This window comes from Rhinopithecus bieti, unplaced genomic scaffold, assembly GCF_001698545.2.
Source record: "Rhinopithecus bieti isolate Rb0 unplaced genomic scaffold, ASM169854v2 scaffold_1527, whole genome shotgun sequence".
Taxonomy (NCBI): domain Eukaryota; kingdom Metazoa; phylum Chordata; class Mammalia; order Primates; family Cercopithecidae; genus Rhinopithecus; species Rhinopithecus bieti.
This window is the reverse complement of record NW_016803625.1, coordinates 193,905-213,421: the sequence shown is the minus strand read 5'-3', so window position 1 is coordinate 213,421 and position 19,517 is coordinate 193,905. Positions and strand designations below refer to the sequence as shown.

Genomic DNA, 19,517 nt, shown 5'->3' with positions numbered 1-19,517 from the left:
TTTTTTTTTTTTTTTTTTTTTTGAGGTTGCATCTTACTCTGTCACCCATGCTGGAGTGCAGTGGTGCAGTCACAGCCGATTGCAGGCTCACCCTCCTGGGCTCAAGTGCTCCTCCTGCCTCAGCCTCTCGAGTAACTGGGACTAGAGACATGTGCCATACAGCCAGCTAATTTTTAGTTTTTTTGTAAAGATAGGGATTTTTTATATCACCCAGGCTTGTCTTGAATTCCTTGGTGAAAAAGGGAGATAAACCTGGGTGTGGTGGCTCACACCTGTAAGCACTTTGGGAGGCCAAGGCGGTGGATCATCTGAGGTCAGGAGTTTGAGACCAACCTGGCCAACATGATGAAACTCTAAATACAAAACTCTAATACAAAATTAGCTGGGCGTGGTGGTGGGCACCTGTAATTTCAGCTACTCTGGAGGCTGAGGCAGGAGAATTGCTGGAACCCGGAAGACTAAGGTTGCTGTGAGCTGAGATTGCACCATTGCACTTCACATGACTACGTACCCGGGCCGGCAACAGTGAGACTCTATCTCAAAAAAAAAACCAAAAAAACAAAAAAAGGGAGATAAAAGGAGGCCAAGGTGGGCCCAGGTGCTGGGATTACAGGCATGAGCTATCATACCCAGCTGGTTTCTTAAATTTAGAAGCAACTCAGAGAGACTTTTTAAGAAAGACTTTAAGAAGAGGGGTTTAACGAGTACTTTGAGTGTATTTGTTTTCCTCCAGCTCGTATTTCAATTTTTTAAATTCCCGAATGCCATTAAAAAATAAGTGTATATACACACACATATATGTAATTGTGCTTCTTATCTATGGTGAAGGACTAGTTTTTTTCCCAGTCTTTTGCAGACCAATATTTTTTTTAAAAAATACAATAAGAGTGAAATGTTTCACTAGAAAAGTAAAATAAAAAATTATGTACAAAATATAAGCCTAATGTTTTGTTAGTAGATGCAGTAGCTGTAAAGTTGCATTGTCAAATTATACGAGTTTCTAAACAGGCTCAATTTTTGTACCTATGTTGTTTTGGACTGGCAATACCTCTTGTCTGAAATATACTGATTCTGCATGTTGTCATGCCTTTGTGTTCCTCAAAGTGAGGGAGAAACTATCTGCCTTTTCTAAAGACTTTATTTACTGAAGATATTTATAATTTATGTATTTATTTATAATTTACTCAATGTATATATTCATTATTTACTGAATATAATTGTATACTTATGTAATTACATAATATAACAGTATGTATGTGGTTAATAGTACTGACTCTTGAGGCAGAATGCTGCTATTTGGAAAGTAAGTATGAAGAATAAATGAATTGGTACATGTAAAGTTTGCAGATCAGTGCTGTCTTCAGAAAAGCTCAGAAAGCTCAGAAATTGATAGTGATTGTGAGACTAAAAAGTCCAGTTGCAGAGCAAAACCAGGAAGGAATAATAATTTTAGAGAAAAAAAAAAGGCCCAGTGGTATGAGACAGATACATAGTTTGGCCTTAACTAGGACTAGGAAATGTTTCCTTACAGGCCACAACTGAAGGTAACATTTGTAGTCTGATACATAAATGTATCATGTTTATATATAGTTACAATATGTACAAATTTATATATAAATATATATTCCTATATTTCCTTTTTAGAGAATGCATGACAACATGCGTTTCTAGAATCTGAATCTTTTGTACTAGTTGGAGCAGTTAACGTACTTCAGTCACTTGTTAGACTTGGTTGTTAGTTTTATCACTAGTATTAATCAAATGCTATACTTCAAAGATGGAAAATTTCACCTTCTAAAATTATATTTGTTTTTGACCCATTATGTCCTTCTAGATCCCCAGCTTACCCTCTTGTCCTGCTTTCTCTTCTTTTGCACCATGACTAGACAGTGCTGATTTAATGAACCCACTAATGTATTTCCTACTGATTCCACAACATGCCCTAATATAGTTCAAATATTGTTCATGCCCTTTAAATACATTGGTTCTTACCAGTCTTCTTGTTCTCCCTACTTTGAGCTGTTGACATTCTTCCAGTCACTGAGAATATTGAAGACATTCAAAGCTGCTGTGGCTCCTGTCTTCCATTTTATTTATTTGAGCCATATGTTTTATCTCTGGACTTTTATTTTTATCTCCTCTGCAGGTTCACAGGTTGAGATTTCTTCTCTCTTTTCAGGGGTAACTGTTTTGTTTTGTTTTGTTTTTTGCCTACTCTGTATTGGGTGGGACTCGGGGGAGGTGGTATTCTTTTGCTTTTTTGAAGTGAAAACATTAAACTCTTCACTTGAGCTACTTCCTCTTCTCTATGTGGTCCACTAATGAATTGTACCTCTTGCCACTTTTTTCCCCCACATTTCTTTTTTAGTCTTCTGACTTTTCATGTAACTGCTGGAATGGAAAATTCCTACTGTGCACAATGCATGAATTTTCTCTCCATTGATCTTAAATGATATTGTGTGTATCATGGAAATGAGGACTGGAATAGTTCTTAAACATGGACTCTGGAGCCAGACTTTCTGGCTTGTATAGGATTTTACCTCTAAGTAAGAAATTCCATTGTATTTGGGAATAGCTCTAAATAATTACGAAATTCAATGGCCTTTTCTAGGTCGTCACTCTCTAAACATATTTGCTTCATGCAGCACCTTGGTTTTCCTTATCTTTTACTGGTTGTCTTCCTAAGTGACAGTATATTTTAGCAGTCAAGAAAGAGCACAGAGTCTGAGGTCAGTTAGAGCTGGATTTGACAGATGTCATTTTATTCTAAGTTTCAGTTTCTTCTATAAAATAGATTAAATACTACTGCAAAGGACTATTGTCAGGGTCTATTCTTAATTGCCTCCATCCTGCTCATACCTCCGTTGGTACTCCACCTAGCAACCAGAGTAATCATGATTTAGAGGGAGAATAAAGTCCCACCATTATATTTCTGTGCTTAAAACCCTCCAGTGGCTTTCCATCTCATGTAGGAGAAAAGATTCTTAGCCTGAAACCAACCTCATAGCATCTAGTCACCTCCCATCATTGCCGGCCACTTCTCTCACTTACTTGGTTCCAGCGACACTGGTGTTCATACTTTTTTTTAAAACATGTCAAGCAAGTTTTAGGGCATTCATGTTTGTTTTTTCCTCTACTTGGAATGGCTTACTCCTTCATTTTCTTTAGATGTCCTCTCAAACATTGCCCTTCTCTGAAATCTTGTATAAGATAGGAAGCTCCCTGCTCTTTATTACTTTATTTTTCTTTATCACAGTTGTTGTCACCTGACACACTATTTCTTCTTTATTTACTGGCTCTCTAGTATTATACTAGATTCCAGGTTCCATAAAGGCAGGATCTGTTTTACTTACAGCTCTATTTCCTGGGTCTGGAACAATGTCTAGAACATAGTATGTACTAAACTGACATATGTTGGATAAATTATTTTCTAACAGAATATAAACTGCCAAAGTTGAACAAAAAATAGGAAACATAAAGAACAGCAACGAATAAACTAAAAGTTAGAAAGGAAATTAAATATTTTCTTAAAGCATCAGATCTGACTGAATTTTAATTTTCTTTATAGTAAGAGAGGTCCTTCAGAGCAGTGGTGTGAGGATTTATTATTTTATTTTTTTGAGATAGGGTCTCACTCTTGCCCAGGCTGTAGTGCCAGTGGCATGATCACAGCTCATTGCAGTCTCCTGGGTTCAAGCAGTCCTCCCACCTTGACTTCTTGAGTAGCTGGGACTACAGGTGTGTGCCACCATGCTTGGCTAATTTTTTTTTTTTTTTTTGGTATAGAATCAGAGTCTCACTGTTGCCCCGACTGATCTCAAACTCCTGGACTCAAGTGATCTTCCCACTTCAGCCTCCCAAAGTGCCGGGGGTACAGGCATGAGCCACCACACCTGGCCTGATTTCTTAATAAATGATGTTGGATTATCTAAATGTATTGTCTGATGTTGACCCATCATCCTTATATTCCTAGAACTAAACCAGCTTGCTTTCTGTGAATATAATGTTAATTTTTAATTTGTTTTTGCATTTACAAATTTTATCTGAAGTTTCCCTTGTTAGTAATATTTTTATTCTGATTTTGGTAGAAGGTTGTCGTTCCTATTGCTACAATAAAACATGCAGTTCTTAATATGTCAGCCTTTTATAAGCATGTCAGGAATGTACAGGCCAAGGAAAAAGTTACCCTTTGATCCTGTATTCCCAACCACCCAAAATATGAAGAACAAGTCATTATTGCCACCTTCTGTTGTTGCAAAAGTTTGGAAGAATAGACAGTTTATATATCCAGCTATATTGATTTTAATAGTTTTGCTAAAATCATTTTACCCTGTATTTAGTGGATAGTAGGGTATATTAAGTTATACTCTGAAATATTTTTACTCTCTCTCTTTTAATATTCTATATTTAAGACTCCTTATAATAGTGTGCTACAGTATAAAAAATAACCATTTATGTAGAAGCTAAGTAAAATCCAAAACTTTTACTTACTCAAATACTAATTTTAAATGATAACAGAAAGGCTTACTTTCTTGAAAAAAATCTAAAGGGGAAAGAACCGTGATGTATAAGATTCGTGAAGTGAGATTTAATTGCTTATTTTGCTATCAAACAGTGTTATAATATAATATTCATGTAAATATCATTGAAGGAGGTAGATCTTGTTGACTTTAGGTTTTTAATACATGTGTTTATATTCTTGTTTTCTCATTTTAAAGTGTAAAGAAAGAATGAGGCCTGTTAAAGCAGCTTTGAAACAACTTGATAGGCCTGAGAAAGGCCTTTCAGAAAGAGAACAACTAGAACATACTAGACAATGTTTAATAAAAATTGGAGACCATATCACAGAATGTCTAAAAGAGTATACAAATCCTGAACAAATTAAGCAATGGAGAAAGTAAGTGATACACTTTTCAGGAAGTGTTAAATTTGTATTATGTAACTGTCTTTTGTTTTTCTGTTTTCTTTCCTGATTCTGAAGTTTAGGGAACAAGATAATTTTAAAGAGGTAACCTGCAGATGATTGTTTTAATTTTCTCCCTTTAACGTTCAAGTTTTTTATTTATGAGTGGTTACTTAGGTATCATGGTGTGTAACAAGTGGTATCTCTGCCTTGTTTGACAAGGTTTCATTAAATGACAGCTGTTTCATTAAAATTCAGATTGCATTTTATTTGAAAAAGTCTTTGCAATTTACCAAATTTTTATCGGTAATATCTTTTGAGTTGATGTTCCCACAAAGTTTATTGTTGCATGAATTTAGCAGTTTACATCCTGGGTACATGTATAAAGTTGTAAAAATTAACATCCTCAAGCAATATAAAACGCAAAAGTTAGGAAAATAAAGGTAATGTAGTGCATTATTCTTAAAGCTAAATTTAGCTAATCTAAAGGATTATATTTAATTTCTTCTCTACTTTTTTTAGTGTAAAAATGCTTGGCTTCTATCTTTTACATTTAACCGGAAATACAAAATTTGAAAGCCTGGCAACTTCTCATTTAAATAATACCTTTTGCCAAGAATGGGTTATCATTTTTGCCAAGAATGGGTTATCATTTGCCAAGAATGGGTTATCATTTTTTCAAGAATGGGTTATTATTTCACTGAATGAAAATATTTAGTTGTATCTTACACACCAATATTTGAATCCTTATAATTAGGGCTTAGATGTTTGAGGTTCAAAGAGTTAGAATATCTACTTTTTCTGCATTCTAGATGAGAAATAAGGAACATCTTATTGAAATTACACAGTGAATTTGGTTGAAAGTAAATTTAAAAATGAGCAAGGAATTAAAGAATTTGAAATAAAATTTTAAGTAAAATAAAAACATTACACAGTGACTCATACAAATAGGTACCATTTCAAATTCGGTTTGTTATTAGGAAGGAGTGGGGAAACCTTTGGAAGAAGAGAGACTTAATAACCAGGAGACTTAGCTTTTTCATTGTGTTCTGTCACTTTACCTGCTAAGGCTATGCTCTCACCTCACTTCATTCAGTTGGGCAGATTACCTTTTTGGTTTTCCCGTTTGGTTCTCAATTACTTTGATTTCGTATGCCTTATTGTTCATTCCTGCTACCTCTGTCTCTGGTTAAACCAAATTCCCTTAAGAGGGAGATAGGGAAGGAAAGACGGAAATACCCCATGAAGCAAAATAGCTTTTGCTGTCTTGGAGAAATTGTATTTTTATTTATTCATTTTTTTGAGATGGAATCTCATTCTGTTGCCCAGGTTGGAGTGCAGTGGCGGATATCGGCTCACTGCATCCTCTGCCTCCTGGGCTCAAGCTATCCTTCCACCTCAGTCTCCCTGGTAGTGTGGGACTACAGGCCCAGGCTGCCAGGCCCGGCTAATTCTTGTATTTTTTGTAGAGACTGGTTTCACCATGTTGGCCAGGCTGGTGTTGAACTGACCTCAAGCAGTCTGCCTGCCTTGGCCTCCCAAAGTGCTGGGGAGAATTTTTTTTTTAATGCAGAAATTAAAAAAAGTACCTTATATTGAGACCTATCATTGGCTGACCCCATTCCCTCAACAACAGTTATTGTGGGCCAGGCGCGGTGGCTCATGCCTGTAATCCCAGTACTTTGGGAGGCCAAGGCGAGCAGATCACGAGGTCAGGAGACGGAGACCATCCTGACTAAGATGGTGAAACCCCCTCTCTACTAAAAATACAAAAAAAAAAAAAAAAAAGTTAGCTGGGCATGGTGGCACGTGCCCGTAGACCCAGCTACTTGGGAGGCTGAGGCAAGAGAATCGCTTGAACTAAGGAGGCAGAAGTCGCAGCTGTTTTGCTTTATGGGATATTTCCCTCTTTCCTTCCCCATCTGGGGAGTTGTACAGAATGAAAGAAGATAGAAATCTAAAGATTACAGAACGGTTGGCATTAAACAAGTGTTAAAGTAGTTACCGTAATGATCTTTTTGTTTTTTGCTTACAATATTTTTTCAATATATTTTTTGACCAGATTTCTTAAAAGAGCTGAAATGCAACACTAGTTTTATTTAAAGATCACTAATAAAGTGATGGCCAAAATAGAATGTATATTTGTATTTTATTTGTCTATCAAATATGCCTCATTCTAGCTGATCCTTTTAATAGTATTACTTGTAGGAAATATGAACAGATATTTACTATTCCATTTTACAGAAGAAAAAAATGGATTCAGTTGAAAAGCATTTTAGGGCTGGAACTGGAGAATAACAGAGGAAACACTAGGACCTGAACTCTAAAACAGGCACTAATTCTTAGGTTTGTGTAAGTGCTGACGCTTGCCTCAGCTCTGGTGTTTTGTTCAAGATCACACAGTCATTTGGATGATATAATTAAGACCAGAATCTGGTTCTTGACTAGTTTTTTTTGGAGAAAATATGTTATGGTGTGGTTGTGTGGTGTGTTGGGTTGTTGTGTGGTGTGTTGGTGTTGTGGTGTGTGTGTGTGTGGTTTATATATATATATATATAATATATATTATTTTTTTTTTTTTTTTTTTTTTTTTTTTTTTTTTTTTGAGACAGAGTCCTCCGCTCTCGCTCTGTTGCTCAGGCTGGAGTGCAGTGGTGCGATCTCCGCTCACTGCAAGCTCCGCCTCCCAAGTTCATGCCATTCTCTTGCCTCAGCCTCCCGAGTAGCTGGGACCACAGGTGCCTGCCACCACGCCCGGCTAATTTTTTTGTATTTTTAGTAGAGACGGGGTTTCACAGTGTTCGCCAGGTTGGCCTTGATCTCCTGACCTAGTGATCCGCCCGCCTCAGCCTCCCAAAGTGCTGGGATTACAGGCGTGAGCCACCGCGCCCGGCCGGAAAATATATTTTTACAAGGAATTTACTTAGGAGCAAAAAGGTACTTTATTAAATTCCTACCTTTTACCCTTATGAGTTAACCTTAGAATGTAGATATGTTCGAGATAGTCTGTGAATTTATGTAAAGGCTAGATGAATTTTCCCCCTTCTGTGGATTTCAGTTCAGTAAGGTACCATTCAATATATTCTCTTAAGTTCTTTTTAAAAATATATTTCAAGGTAAATATTTTACCTCTAGTGTACTTTTGAATCTTCTAGGGACTACTACCTTCCCTTAGAACTTAACATTCCTTTTCTTTTTGGAGGTATATTTAACAATTATAGTTCTTATATATTTAAGGTATACAGTTTGATGATTTGATATACACATGCATTATGAAATAATCACCACAGTTTCTGATTAATTACTGATGCCTCCCTTGGAATGGGAAGAGATACCAAGCTGTACCTCACATATGGTGTTTGATCGTGTTAACTCTTGGGACCATTACATTACTATTATTAAGTGACAGTTACTTTTTAATGCATTATTTAAGACAGTTCTTTACAAGCATAATCCATATTATCTGATGGTATTTCCACTCCAGTTATTAACATACCTGTCCCTTATATGCATAATCAGGATCACAGTATGAATCTGAATCACTTCCTGATTTAATGTATATCTTTGGTGCATTTCAAATTAGGATTGTTTACTGCTTTTCAGTCTAAAGACTATAAAATGAAGTGATCTGGAAGAGAAGTAAAATACAGTGTTTAGTTTCACTGGAGTCTTATTCATATATGAAGTTTTGAAAAAATACATAGAATTAAGATCTTTAAGAGTTTGTTCCATAGAGGGCTGTGTATGTGTGTATGTGTTTCTGTTTGGAGGGAAGTAGTTCCATGAAAAAACCTAAATATTTTCCACCAGAGTAATGTAATTTGCCTTTTTTTTAATTCTTCTAGAAACCTATGGATTTTTGTATCTAAGTTCACTGAATTTGATGCAAGAAAATTACATAAATTATATAAGCATGCTATTAAAAAACGGCAGGAATCTCAGGTAAACTTGCCATCATATTTTTTCCCTTAATTTATATAATTAAAACCATGAGACATTCTTTTTACAAAGCAATTTGATTAATAAATACAGAATGAATAAGATAAATTTTAAAAATCACCATTGAGCACCACAATAATAATTGTTGCAGGCAAGATTCACAGAAGGGAAGTAAAGTTAATGGGCAAGAAAACAGGATATTGACAGATCTCCTCTGAAATGTTTATTAATTATAAAGGGAAAATAATAACTTTATAGAGAAACTTGCCTGACCCACCTTAAACAAGTGATCAAGGTTAGTGTCACCAGTGGTTAAGACATATCAGCATCATGAACCCTCTGATACTGAGAAAGGCACATCACTTATGTGGAATTCTTGCCAAAAATATATAAGTGTTATGTGAAAATATCAGACAAGCCCTACTTGAGGGATATTCTATAAAATAACAGTCTGCTACTCTTCAGAAGTATTAACAGCATGCAGCAGACTAAGGAACTAGGGAGCTGCCCCAGAGGAAGACATGACAACTCAGTGTAATATGGGCTTCCAAATTGAATCCCCGAGCAGATAAAGAACATTAGTGGAAAAATGTGAAATCTAAATGAAGTCTGTTCTTCAGTTAATAGTGTTATACCAATGTTAATTATTTGGTTTTGATCTTTATACTATGTTTATATAAGATATTAACATTAGGAGAAGCTAGATGAAGGGTATGTGAGAACTCAGTATTTTTGCAACTTTTCTGTTAAGTCAGTTTATTTCAAAGTGAAAAAATATCTTTAAGTCATGGGACAAGTAGATCATACTTTAAAAACGGAGATCTATAAATGTCATACATGTATATACACACACATATATATACATATATGTACACACATAAACAATCTGATATCTTGTGTGAAGACTTCAGTATCAGTATTTTCTAAGAATTATCCTTTTTTGTAAGTTTGTGAAGTCACCTAAAGATTCTTACACATGTGTGCATTTATTTTAGCAAAACAGTGATCAAAACAGCAACTTGAATCCTCATGTGATTAGAAATCCAGGTATGTAAGCCTTACTGATTGGGAAAATAAATTAAAAAAAAAATTTTTTTTTAAATATTTGTTTTAAATGAACCAAATGATAAAAAAGGTTCTTACCTTGTTTTATTTACAAGTACCTTTATATTAAGAAGATACAGTAATTCTGATACATACCTACATTATTATATAAAATGTATTCTCTTAAACTATAGTTCTTTTTAGTTGATTATCCTTTTAATCATCCTTTTCCCAGTTTCTAGAAATTGTAGAATAACTGTTAAAATGAACAAATATTCTTTTTAATGTAATTTGGAATAGTAATGCATTCTTTCTGTATGAGAGCCATGAAAGTGTAGTCTGAGAAAGGAATGGGTCCCATATTTTTTAGTTTTGTCACATTTCAGAATCAAGTGACCTTTTAAATTAATCCTTAGTACTGCTTTTATACACCATTTATAAATGCTTTAACTGCTTGTATTTGGGAACCAATTTTGTTTTGGCAAGGGTTGAAACGAGCTTTTGTTATCTATCAACTTAAATTTTTTTTGCCACATGTTATTTTTAAGGTGATTAATAAAAGTTGTACTTACCTAACAGATGTGGAAAGATTAAAAGAGAATACAAATCACGATGATAGCAGCAGGGACAGTTATTCCTCTGATAGACACTTCACTCAGTACCATGATCATCATAAAGACCGACATCAGGGAGATTCTTACAAAAAAAGTGAATCCAGGAAAAGACCCTATTCTTCTTTTAGTAATGGTAAAGACCATCGTGATTGGGATCACTACAAGCAAGACAGCAGGTAAACTTGGCAGTCACTTTAGAAATTTTACTTATGCATGTCTTTCTCCTTATCATGATAATCCTGTATTTAACCTATCAACTAATTCAGTCTTCATGCAGTCAAAACAAATCTTGTGAAATAAAGGTGTTGTATATAATTAAGAAAAATTTATATATTTTAAGAACTGAATTTCTCTATAAAATAGCTTTTGAATTATAAAATTGAGATCAAAATATGTAGTAAGAAAGAATGTAGGGAGTTGCATAATTATAAATTATGTGGGATTCATTGTTGGTTTTGGAGAATGTTGGCTCAAATACTCTTTAAAATGTAATAAATGGGATAAAATAAAAACTTGATATAATAGTGGTTCAGGTTTGGCTTAGGAAATTTTGTATTCCATATTTTTAAAAAGTCATGAGGGGAAAAATTAATATATGCGAACACATCTCGTTGAGGTTAAACTTCATCTCAGCAGTCTGGAATATTCTTGGAACCGGAAGGGTTTTTTGTTTATTGTTGTTTTTCGAAGCCTTTGAACAGTAAGCAACCTCAGTGTAATAACAGAATACTTTTTATTCCTTTATTGATAAAGAAGTATTGTCAGTAGTTAATGATCATTACTAAAAGTAAACTTGAAAACAGATTTATAGTATTTATGCTTTTGTAGTAAATAGAAGAAACAAATTAGAAGACATTCTTTGTATTTTAGTTGTGTTCACTACAATAATTTCTTTGAGAATCTCTGTCAACACTATGAACACATCGGTTGTAGAATGTCTTTTATTATTAGAAAGCATCAAATAATTAAAAGAAAAAGGCAGATTTGTAATATATATTTCACAGGCTTATACAATATAGTTGTTTGTAGTAAGGTCAACAAAAAAGGAACACATTATCTTCAGTGTGTGTCAGTTTGGAAAAGGCAATCATTTCAGAGAATACTTCTCATTAAACTGCCACATTTATTTTTTGTCAAGCTGTCACATGTTTGTGGATTAAATTTCTTAATGATTCATGTGTCAAGTCTTACTAACAGTCAAACTTGAGGAAGCTTGTAATAGGCATCAGCAACCAATGAAAACTTTTCAGATTATTTCGTAGACTGCATTCTAGCATTTTAAACTTTTCCTGCTTAGTGGTTGATAAAAGGCTCTGGTCTCAGGAGTGTTTCAGATAGCTGTAATAGTCTTAATTTCAGCTTTAGACAATTAAGATGCAGTCATATAAATGATTTGTAAAATAAAAAGCAGCTAATTATCTAAAATAGCCATGTGAAATTAGATGCTATTTTAGGGACTTTGTATGGTTCACTTTAGTTTTATGAATCAAACAGTTTTTCCAAAGAGATATTTCCAGTGATTTTTAAGTTAATTTAGTAAGTTTTATAATGAAACACTGAGCTTGTATACAGTTAAAACATGTTTGAAAGTATTTTATGTTTTTTAGTAATCTTTTATTTGGAAACATTTTAATTTGCATTATTTATCTAAAATTCTCAATTTTTCTTTATTAGATATTACGGTGACAGAGAGAAACACAGAAAACTGGATGATCACAGGAGTAGAGATCACAGGTCAAATTTGGAAGGAAATTTAAAAGATAGATCTCATTCTGATCATCGTTCTCATTCAGATCATCGGTTACATTCAGACCACCGATCAAGTTCTGAATATACGCACCATAAATCTTCCAGGGATTATAGGTATCACTCAGATTGGCAAATGGACCACAGAGCTTCCAGCAGTGGCCCTAGGTCACCACTAGATCAGAGATCTCCTTATGGCTCCAGATCTCCATTTGAACATTCAATTGAACACAAAAGTACACCGGAGCATACCTGGAGTAGTCGGAAAACATAACAAAAACTGCTATTTCATCTTTCTGGACTTTTAGCCATATATCATAAACCAACACAGTAATTGCCTTACATGACTTGAAAGATATAAACAGATCTTCTATCAGTAGCAGTATTGTTACTTCTTTCCAGGATGCAAGGTCTATTATCCCAACAGAAGAGAAAATATTTTTATATTTAAGGATTATGCTGCACTGTACTACAAATGTTGTAGTACTTTTTGTTTGTTTGTTTCTTTTTTAAAGAAATGGAAAATGTTTACTATTACAGGGACCTCAACACTGCCCTCCCATACAGGCTGGATAAAACTGTTTTTAAGTCAGTGATTTTAGACTGACCTCCATTTAAATTATGTTTATATATGAACTTTACTCTGACCTGTGATCATGTTTCAGGAAGGAATGAAAGAGAGTTCTTTCTTAATAAAGAAAAACACTCAAGGACTTTGTTCATTTCCAAAGCTACTTGTTTACATTGTACACTGCGACCACCTTGCCGCTTTTCATCACAAGCTTGAATATTTAAATTCTGTACTTATATCTGTAAAATAGCCAGGAATTTCCTGTTTGTGATCTATTATTATGCCTTTTTACAAAAAAGAAATGGCTGTAAATTATTGTAAATATTAAAGGAACTTTCCTTACTTCCTTCCCTTTCTCAGGCTTTTTTTGACTGTTCCTTTCCCTACCAACTCAGGCCTTCTTATTAAAAAAAAAATCAGTGTAATAACACTTTTTAATGATTTGTCTTGATGGAATCATTGTTTAGAATGTAAAAATGGGGAAAGGGGCCACTTTAATTCCATTAGTCCTCTTTTATACTGAATATTTTATTAGATACATGTTATTTCTTCCCCCTTTTTTTTCCTTTTTTAGTCAATATTGTGTTTGTAGTTTTAAAATGGCGAGATGATATGTAAAATCTTAAACTGCATGCTCTGGAAACATTTTTTTCAGATGCATCTGGTTTAAAAGGGTAGGTGTAGAAACACTTTTCAGAATCCAAAACGGCCAAAAGTTATTGTAAATCTGTTTGTTTTCCCGTTTCATGTGGGCAATAATGTCAAATGTGCTATGCAGCCAGGTTAACATTTTAGATAAACTTGATTGACTTTTAATATAAACTGTTACAATGCACACTGATTGTATATAAAAACCTTATATATGACAAATTAAATTTAAGAAAAAGGATATGTGGGCTCCTGTAATTTTCTGCTGCATTCTTACTCCTTCAAGCACTTAACACCCCCCGCACTCCCTTTTTAAGTAACGTTTTGCTGCCAGAAAACGTATTTTGGTAAGCAGTTGAATATTTGTAATGTCTAGCATTACAACTAAATCTTTTGGAGAATATATGAATATTTCTATGAAGTAAAACTTAGGCCATAGACATTTTTGCTGGCCCCTTTTGGCTTCCTACAGATACTAATTATGGGATGCTTTATATTTATTCACAGATTTTTATTTTGTTTTATATTCAGTGGGATTTTTTAAAGTCATGTGGCACATTCTAGCATGTATGCTTTGATGTAACAAATTTGAATCTTAACTTTGACAAACATAAGTATGTGGATATAATTTCTATAATATTCCTCTGTGTGTCACTGTTAGTTGGCTGTGGAAGCAACCTACAGATACTTGTCCATAGATTTATTTTTTTTTAATTTTCCTTTGTCCAATTAGATCTATGTGTATAAAAGCTTGTGGGTTTTTTTGCTTTTGGTTTTGTTTTGCAGTCATTTATCCTTCTGATACAGTTACCCTGAAGAATAATGATGGTTTGTTTCTTTTCTGGTATATGAGATAACATGGGAGGGAATAGCTCAGTTTTTTAAACATCTAATTTATATTTAAATATAAAAGTAATGAACGTAGTCCTGGCACACATTTTTGAAACTTTTATCACTTTTCTCTACATTTAGTATGTTTTTTTTTTTTTGAGATGGAGTCTGGCTCTGTCGCTCAGGCTGGAGTGCAGTGGCTGGATCTCAGCTCACTGCAAGCTCCGCCTCCCAGGTTCACGCCATTCTCCTGCCTCAGCCTCCCAGTAGCTGGGACTACAGGCGCCCGCCACCTCGCCCGGCTAGTTTTTTGTATTTTTTAGTTAGATGGGGTTTCACCGTGTTAGCCAGGATGGTCTCGATCTCCTGACCTCGTGATCCGCCCGTCTCGGCCTCCCAAAGTACTGGGATTACAGGCTTGAGCCACCGCGCCCGGCCTAGTATGATTATTTTATTCCACAAGCTAGCATTTGACTAATTTATGATGCTTAAGTCATAAGATCATGGCTAGCATTTTTTAATTTATTACTTTGTAGCTGAGATACTTGCATAATATTCTATTGTGCAAATTTCACAGAACAGTTGCATTTTCTGAGACAAGGGAATGGGCTCTAATTTTTAAAATAATGCTACATTTAGTTGAAAGTTTCAGTCAGCTGAGTTGAATGAAAAATATAGAACTGTATGTACATTTATCAAATGACAAAATGTTCATTTTTTGTAAGAGATCAGTAAGTAGAAAAGAAATTAAGACAATGGAGAAGAACAGTACATACATACAGCAGAACATTCTCTATAAAATATCCTTACTTTTTGTCTTTCACATGCTCATTTTGCTTTGTTATTTTATCCAGTTATGTTTAATTTTCAAGGGTGAGAGATTATGCATAGTATTGTACCAATTAACCTTCCACTCTTATACAATAAATGATTCTTACTAAAAGCAATAGCCTGTTTGCTTATAAAGATATTCTTTGTTTAGAGTATGTTAGAAATTAATGTTCAGACTATGGAAAATGAGTTTAAATAATTTCATTTATTTTCAGAGTGAGTAGTTTAATGAGAACCTTTTTAATTTTATGTAATGTAGATTGTATATANAATAGCCTGTTTGCTTATAAAGATATTCTTTGTTTAGAGTATGTTAGAAATTAATGTTCAGACTATGGAAAATGAGTTTAAATAATTTCATTTATTTTCAGAGTGAGTAGTTTAATGAGAACCTTTTTAATTTTATGTAATGTAGATTGTATATATAATTTCTCTTTTTGTAATTAATATGAAAAGGTTGAGTAGGTTATTCATTTTCCTGAAGTTTGTCAAGAATATGCTCTAGGGGTAAATGGCATGATTTGTATTTCTACCCCATTACTATCTCTAACTAGAAAATGATCTTTGCACCCCAAATTAGCTGTCATAGCTTTATAAATACAACAGCTTTAAAAAGGGATAGGGATTTGGAAGAACAACCAATATTTAAATATGGGATTTTTTAAAAAAGACTTTCAGCTTCATAGGAAACTGCAAAAATGTTTTAAAATATTTCTGAGTTAATATGTAAAAGCACATTAATATAGATGCCTCTATTAAATACACATTACTCAATTTTAAAATGCAGACGAAACTTAGATTTTAGCACTGTACAATAATTGTAATGAATGGAGGATGTTATAGAGGACACAATTAGATAGTAATGCAACAATAAATATTTTGAGATAGTGTCAAAATGTAAAATTTCTAAGACATTCAATTACAGATATTTTGAAGAAAATTTGAGATTATATTTTCTGACAATAACTAGTAATTGATTTTGTGAAACACTTCATGCTAATTTTCTTAACTCAAAAAAAATTAGGACCTAATAGGTTGACTCCATTACAGAAATTCCTTGAATTCTGATAGGAATATCTTGGAATAGGAAATCTTAGCTATGGTGTAAAAGGATGAAAGATGAGATTACTGGGGAAAGTAGGATTAATAAAATATGTTAAAAGGTTGTTACAAGTACCTATACAAATTCTCTAATGGGGCTTCATGCACTGGATTTTCTACACTAAAAGGCCACTAACCACTCTGTCCTTCAGCTTAAAAAAAAAAAAAAAAAAAATTTGGGGTGTAAAAAAAAATTACACATATTTGAAACAAAATTTGTAGTAGAAACTCCATTCAAATGAATGAAATAATTTTAATTCCATGTTCTACTCCACATTTGAGTCCTGATCTAAATATGAAACTAAAGAGGTATGAACAGTCTAAAACTCTTAACGATTCTATTAAAGGAGCTAATGATATTGTTTGCGTTGGTGATACAAAAACCTTATGTGACTGAAAAATGATGTATTGTCATTTCATTATTGTAGACTAATATTCATTAGATTTCAAATTTAGAATGAGCTATGGAACTGCCACTACTTTACTTGTTACTTTTTTTATTCCTTCTGTTTACTTTTCAAATCTTTGCTTTGTCTAGTGTTCCGCAGGCTGACTATATTAAGTCCTGGTGTGGTGGTTTCATTATTATTATTATTTTAATTTCTTTTTTGATCAGCTGTTGCCTCTTACCCACTTCTTTTTACTTTGTGGAATCCAATGTCATTGTTATCATAAGACTTAATTTCTGATTTATTTCTCAACAGCTGTACTATTTTTTTTTTTCCTGTTTCTAGTGCTATCTTTAGCTTCAACCACTACCCTGAAGTCATCTCCACCTAGACAGCTAACAATATGTAATTTTAAGATATGTAAAACCAAACTCAACCCTTTTACACTAATGACATGAAAAGTTTTAAAAACTACGAGGCTGGGTGCAGTGGCTCACTCCTGTAGTCCCAGCACTTCGGGAGGCCGAGGCAGGCAGATCACTTGAGATCAGGAGTCTGAAACCAGCCTGGTTAACCCGGTGAGACCCTATCTCTACTAAAAACACAAAAATCAGCTGGACATGGTGGTATGCACCTGTAATCCCCACTACTTGGGAGGCTGAGGCAGGAGAATTGCTTGAACCCAAGAGGCAGAAGTTGCAGTGAGCCAAGATCACGCCACTACAGCGTGGGCGACGGAGTGAGACTGCCTCAAAAAAAAAAGAGAAAGTTTTAAAAACTAGGGTCTTTGATAAATGCATTCACAGCTTTCTGCCTAAGGCACTTTCTACTTAGCTATTTCTGTTCTTTTTGCTCCAATTCAGTCACTTCTCTCAATACAAATACTTCTTGATCTTTGCATTGTTGTCCATCTATTAAAAATGCTTATTTGTGATTTATACAAAACTTGTTTCCTCAGTTCAGGTTTCTTTCAGCTCAAATGTCATTTCAAGTCTTGAAATTAGTACCCTGCCCCATCATTTAAAAAAAATCCCTTATCTTGCATTTTCTTCTAGCATTACCACTGCTTATATATTTGGTTCATTTGCCACTGACTGCTTCCCCACTAGAAGATAAGTTCCATTAGGGCAGGGACTTTATTTTGTTCATTGCTATATTCTCAGTACTTAATGCCTTGTATCAATTACATTGTTTTCATTTTTTTAGTGTCCTTCCCAGAAATGCTATGCCCTACAAATGGCTAGCATTACCAAACTTTTTGTCTTACTATTGTTAACCTGATTTATTAGTATTGGAAACTATCGTATGCTTTACTGTCTCATGGATTACTTGAGTCTGTTTACTAACTTCCAGTTTTTAAACTTGACTGATAAAAATCACCAGAGGTACTTGAGAAACACAGAAAAACGTAAGCCTCGGCCGGGCGCGGTGGCTCAAGCCTGTAATCCCAGCACTTTGGGAGGCCGAGACGGGCGGATCACGAGGTCAGGAGATCGAGACCATCCTGGCTAACACGGTGAAACCCCGTCTCTACTAAAAAATACAAAATCTAGCCGGGCGAGGTGGTGGGCGCCTGTAGTCCCAGCTACTCGGGAAGCTGAGGCAGGAGAATGGTGGGAACCCGGGAGGCGGAGCTTGCAGTGAGCTGAGATCCGGCCACTGCACTCCAGCCCCGGCGACAGAGCGAGACTCCGTCTCAAAAAAAAAAAGAAAAGAAAAGAAAACGTAAGCCTCATCTCTTGGAATTAAAATGGCAGGGAAATGCTCCAAGTAATGGGGTTTTAATATCTCTTTCATTGACCTGAATAATTAATACAGAGGTTAATTCCACTGTTATAAGTAATACACTAATGCTTAAATGAAAAACTGGTTTCTGTAACTATATGGCTACTTAGGAAATATAATCGATACTTTGCAAAGAGATATGCAGAGACGTGGTATATATAAAATAGGAAAATGTAAAACATTTTGATTTGTCTATTGCTTTACCTTTCTTCTTCATTATTTTTAAAATTAGAAGTGGAGTCTTGCTATATTGCTCCAGACTGGTATCGAACTCCTGGGATCAAGGCAATCTTGCTCCCTCAGCTTCCCAAGTAGCTGGGATTACAGACTCAAGCCACAGTGACTGGGTTGTCTATTCTCTTATCTTTCGAAAAGAAATATATTTTTAGATGGTATCATGAGACACTTATCTTTTTTAATGCACAAGAGCACAACTTGTAAAACACTGAGAAATATGTTGTATTTCCAATGTTTTAAAGTAAAATTGCAAAAACAAAAAATATCCCTTCTCTTGCTGTTACTTGCTATATTTTTCCCATTAAGAAATTTACATCATGTTTACCCAAGTTAAATTCACCTTCTCTAGGCATACATCATGATGAGTTTTGACAGATTATGCAGTTGTTGTAATCATCAACGTACTTAAGATATAAAGTATTTCCATCTTATCAAGTAAGTTCTTTTTTGCTCCTTTCCCCTATACCAAGCCCTTGGCAATCACTGATTTGTTCCTATAGTTTTATTTTTCCCATAATGTCATATAAATGGAATCATATGGTATGTTGCCCTTTGAGTTTGCCTTTTGCTTAGCATGATGCTTTTGTAATTATCCGTGATTTTGCATCTATCAGTAGTTCATTTCCTTTTATTGCTGAGTGATCCTCCTTTCCCAGGTTAGAGTGCAGTGGCACAATCATGGCTCACTGCAGCCTTGACCTTTTAAGTATGTCTGTGATTCATTTTGAGTTGATGTTTTCTATATTGTGTGGAACACAAAAAGTTGTGGGTTCTGTTATTATTTGAATATTACATATCCAATTTTTTCAGCACCGTTTGTTAATAAGACTATCCTTTTTTCCACTATATTTCTTTTTATTTATTTATTTATTTATTTA

General features: G+C 34.4%; 1 protein-coding gene across 1 annotated transcript in view; it reads left to right on the top strand.

Annotated features, from left to right (window-relative positions):
* CHD1 (chromodomain helicase DNA binding protein 1) overlaps window positions 1-13,706 on the top strand; it is an 81,947-nt gene extending 68,241 nt beyond the window's left edge. Inside the window, 5 exon segments of the mRNA XM_017890732.1 lie at window positions 4,698-4,897; window positions 8,749-8,845; window positions 9,838-9,889; window positions 10,466-10,676; window positions 12,175-13,706. Of these exon segments, the coding sequence (XP_017746221.1) occupies window positions 4,698-4,897; window positions 8,749-8,845; window positions 9,838-9,889; window positions 10,466-10,676; window positions 12,175-12,520 (906 nt within the window). The 3' untranslated portion in view covers window positions 12,521-13,706.
* The last annotated feature ends 5,811 nt before the right edge of the window (window positions 13,707-19,517 follow it).